Source organism: Castanea sativa, chromosome 5 (assembly GCF_040712315.1).
Source record: "Castanea sativa cultivar Marrone di Chiusa Pesio chromosome 5, ASM4071231v1".
Lineage (NCBI taxonomy): Eukaryota > Viridiplantae > Streptophyta > Magnoliopsida > Fagales > Fagaceae > Castanea > Castanea sativa.
The window spans coordinates 73,488,069-73,490,206 of NC_134017.1; the positions used below are offsets into that span (position 1 = coordinate 73,488,069).

Genomic DNA, 2,138 nt, shown 5'->3' on the forward strand with positions numbered 1-2,138 from the left:
TCATCGGAAAAAGTCCCAAGCTAATTTTGAGGCTCCGAAGGCAAGGCTCCTGTTTCCATAATGAAATGAAGAGGATTGTTCCTTAACCTAGAGTATCCGGTGTAGTTGCTTGGATTTACTATTAGGGACTATTTTGGAACTTTTACTCGGCCATGCGTCTCTTGAACACATTTGGAATGAACTTTTGTTGCCCAATATTCTCAATGTGATGATCATGTGAGTGGTCGACTTCTAGTATATATATCTATGTATAATATAAGCCGAAATGTTTTGACTGTTGGTTAATCACCATTCGTTGCGCCACGTAGTTACATAAATTAATGCCGCGAATACATTTAAAAACATCGAATAGTTGTGACTCCTTTTTATTATTATTTATTATTATTTTTTTTCAATAGGCTCCTTTTCACCCTTTTTTTTTTTTTTTTGTTGAAGGAATAGGCACCTTTTCACTTAATAGATACATTTTCATTTAATAGATACATTTTCATTTAATAGACACATTTTCAGCCAATAAACACATTTTCAGCCAATAAACACCTTTTCAATCAATGGACACATTTTTACATTTTGTTAACAGCTCCTTATTGTACTACATGAGTACATAAATTACTGCTATGTATACATTTTAAAACATCAAACAATTGTTTCTTTTCATTTTCCAATAGGCACATTTTTAGCTAATAGGCACATTTTCAACTAATAGACACATTTTCATTCAATGGGCACCTTTTTGGCTAATATGTACATTTTCAGCAAATAGACACCTTTTGGTATATCCAATATGATGGGTTATGACCTTTCAATAAAGACTTTTTTTAGTATACCTTTTTTTTTTTTTTTTTTGATAACCAAATAATCTTCCCTTTCATTAATATGAAAACTCATTCAAGCCGGATACATCAAACAGAACTTGATGCTCAATAACAGATGGGCTATCTTCCACCCAAACAACATAATCGGATACAAATTTGGCATTTTTTGCCATAAGGTGTGCTGCAGAATTCTTCATTCTGCATATGTGTTTGACATCCCATGAGTCAAAACCACATAAACCCAACTTTACTCCTTCAATCACCTTTAGAATGGAACTTGGCGCGATGCAACTTTCTGTCAAGGAGTTAACCACTGCTTGGGCGTCGCTTTCCAGGATGACATTCTTTAGGCTTAACTCTCTAGCGAGGGTGAAGCCTTCCTCAACAACTTTGGCCTCCACTTCCATAGCTTTCAAGGGGAAATCTAATTTTTTGCTCATCGCGCCCATTAGTTGTCTGGCATCATTTCTTATGACAACCCCCACCCCACAGCTTCCCAACTCCTTAAATACCGCTCCATCTACATTAATCTTATAGAATCCTCTTGGTGGAGGGATCCAATTCTGTCTGCTTGGAGGTGCAGGTCTTCTCTGTTCTTCCTTGGGTTGTCTGACTTCCCTCAAATAAGCAGCCACCTCTCAGGCAATCAACACTGGATTTTTACTCTTTCCCTCATGCCAAACTAGGTTTCTGTTATTTCAAATACCCCAAGCTGTTGCTGCAAACAGCTCCCAGTCAATCCCAGGCTGCCTCTTCAAGATGTCCCACACTATATCCACAAAGTCCTTCGGTATGATCTCTATGCTAGGTAGCTTTAGTCTTGTGTTACTCCACACCTCCCCGGCCACTTTGCACCTCCATAGTGTATGCCCAGACGTTTCACAAAGCTCACACAGATCGCATTCATCATCCCTCCCTATACCCCTCGCCCATAATTGATACTTGGTTGGGAGTATATTCGAGCATGCTCTCCACATGAACATTCTTATCTTGATTGGACAATTCAAGCTCCAAATTTGTTTCCATAACTTTCTCATATCAAATGTGTTTGAGCATTCCCCCCCTTCCAACTTGGGATGCGTTTCTCTCAGTATAGTTTGGGCCACCTTATATGCACTATTGATGGTAAAAGTACCCCTTGGAGTCCATGCCCAAATAAAGGAGTCCCTAGGCAGCCGAGGACTTATAGGGATGCCAAGGATAACATTAGCGTCATGGGGCAGAAACATTCTTCTTATTTTTGCAACATCCTAGTTGCGCCTGTCCATGTCTATAAGCTTTGCCACCGTTTCAACTTCGGTTAGCGTGGGTTTTGGGCTTACT

At 39.2% G+C, this 2,138-nt stretch overlaps 1 protein-coding gene across 1 annotated transcript; it reads right to left on the minus strand.

The window, feature by feature from the left end:
- Positions 1 to 871: 871 nt before the first annotated feature.
- Positions 872 to 1,798, minus strand: LOC142635769 (uncharacterized). The gene is made up of 2 exons (XM_075809862.1): positions 1,522 to 1,798; positions 872 to 1,428 (listed from the first exon to the last, which is right to left on the minus strand). Exons 1-2 carry the CDS (start codon positions 1,796 to 1,798, stop codon positions 872 to 874), a joined length of 834 nt encoding a protein of 277 aa, XP_075665977.1.
- Positions 1,799 to 2,138: the final 340 nt, after the last annotated feature.

Coding starts and splice junctions, on each gene's coding strand:
- LOC142635769 (XM_075809862.1), bottom strand. CDS start 1,798: ATGTTCATGTGGAGAGCATGCTCGAATATACTCCCAACCAAGTATCAA. Junction 1,429..1,521: donor GTTTGCAGCAACAGCTTGGG/GTATTTGAAATA, acceptor ATTTGAGGGAAG/TCAGACAACCCAAGGAAGAA.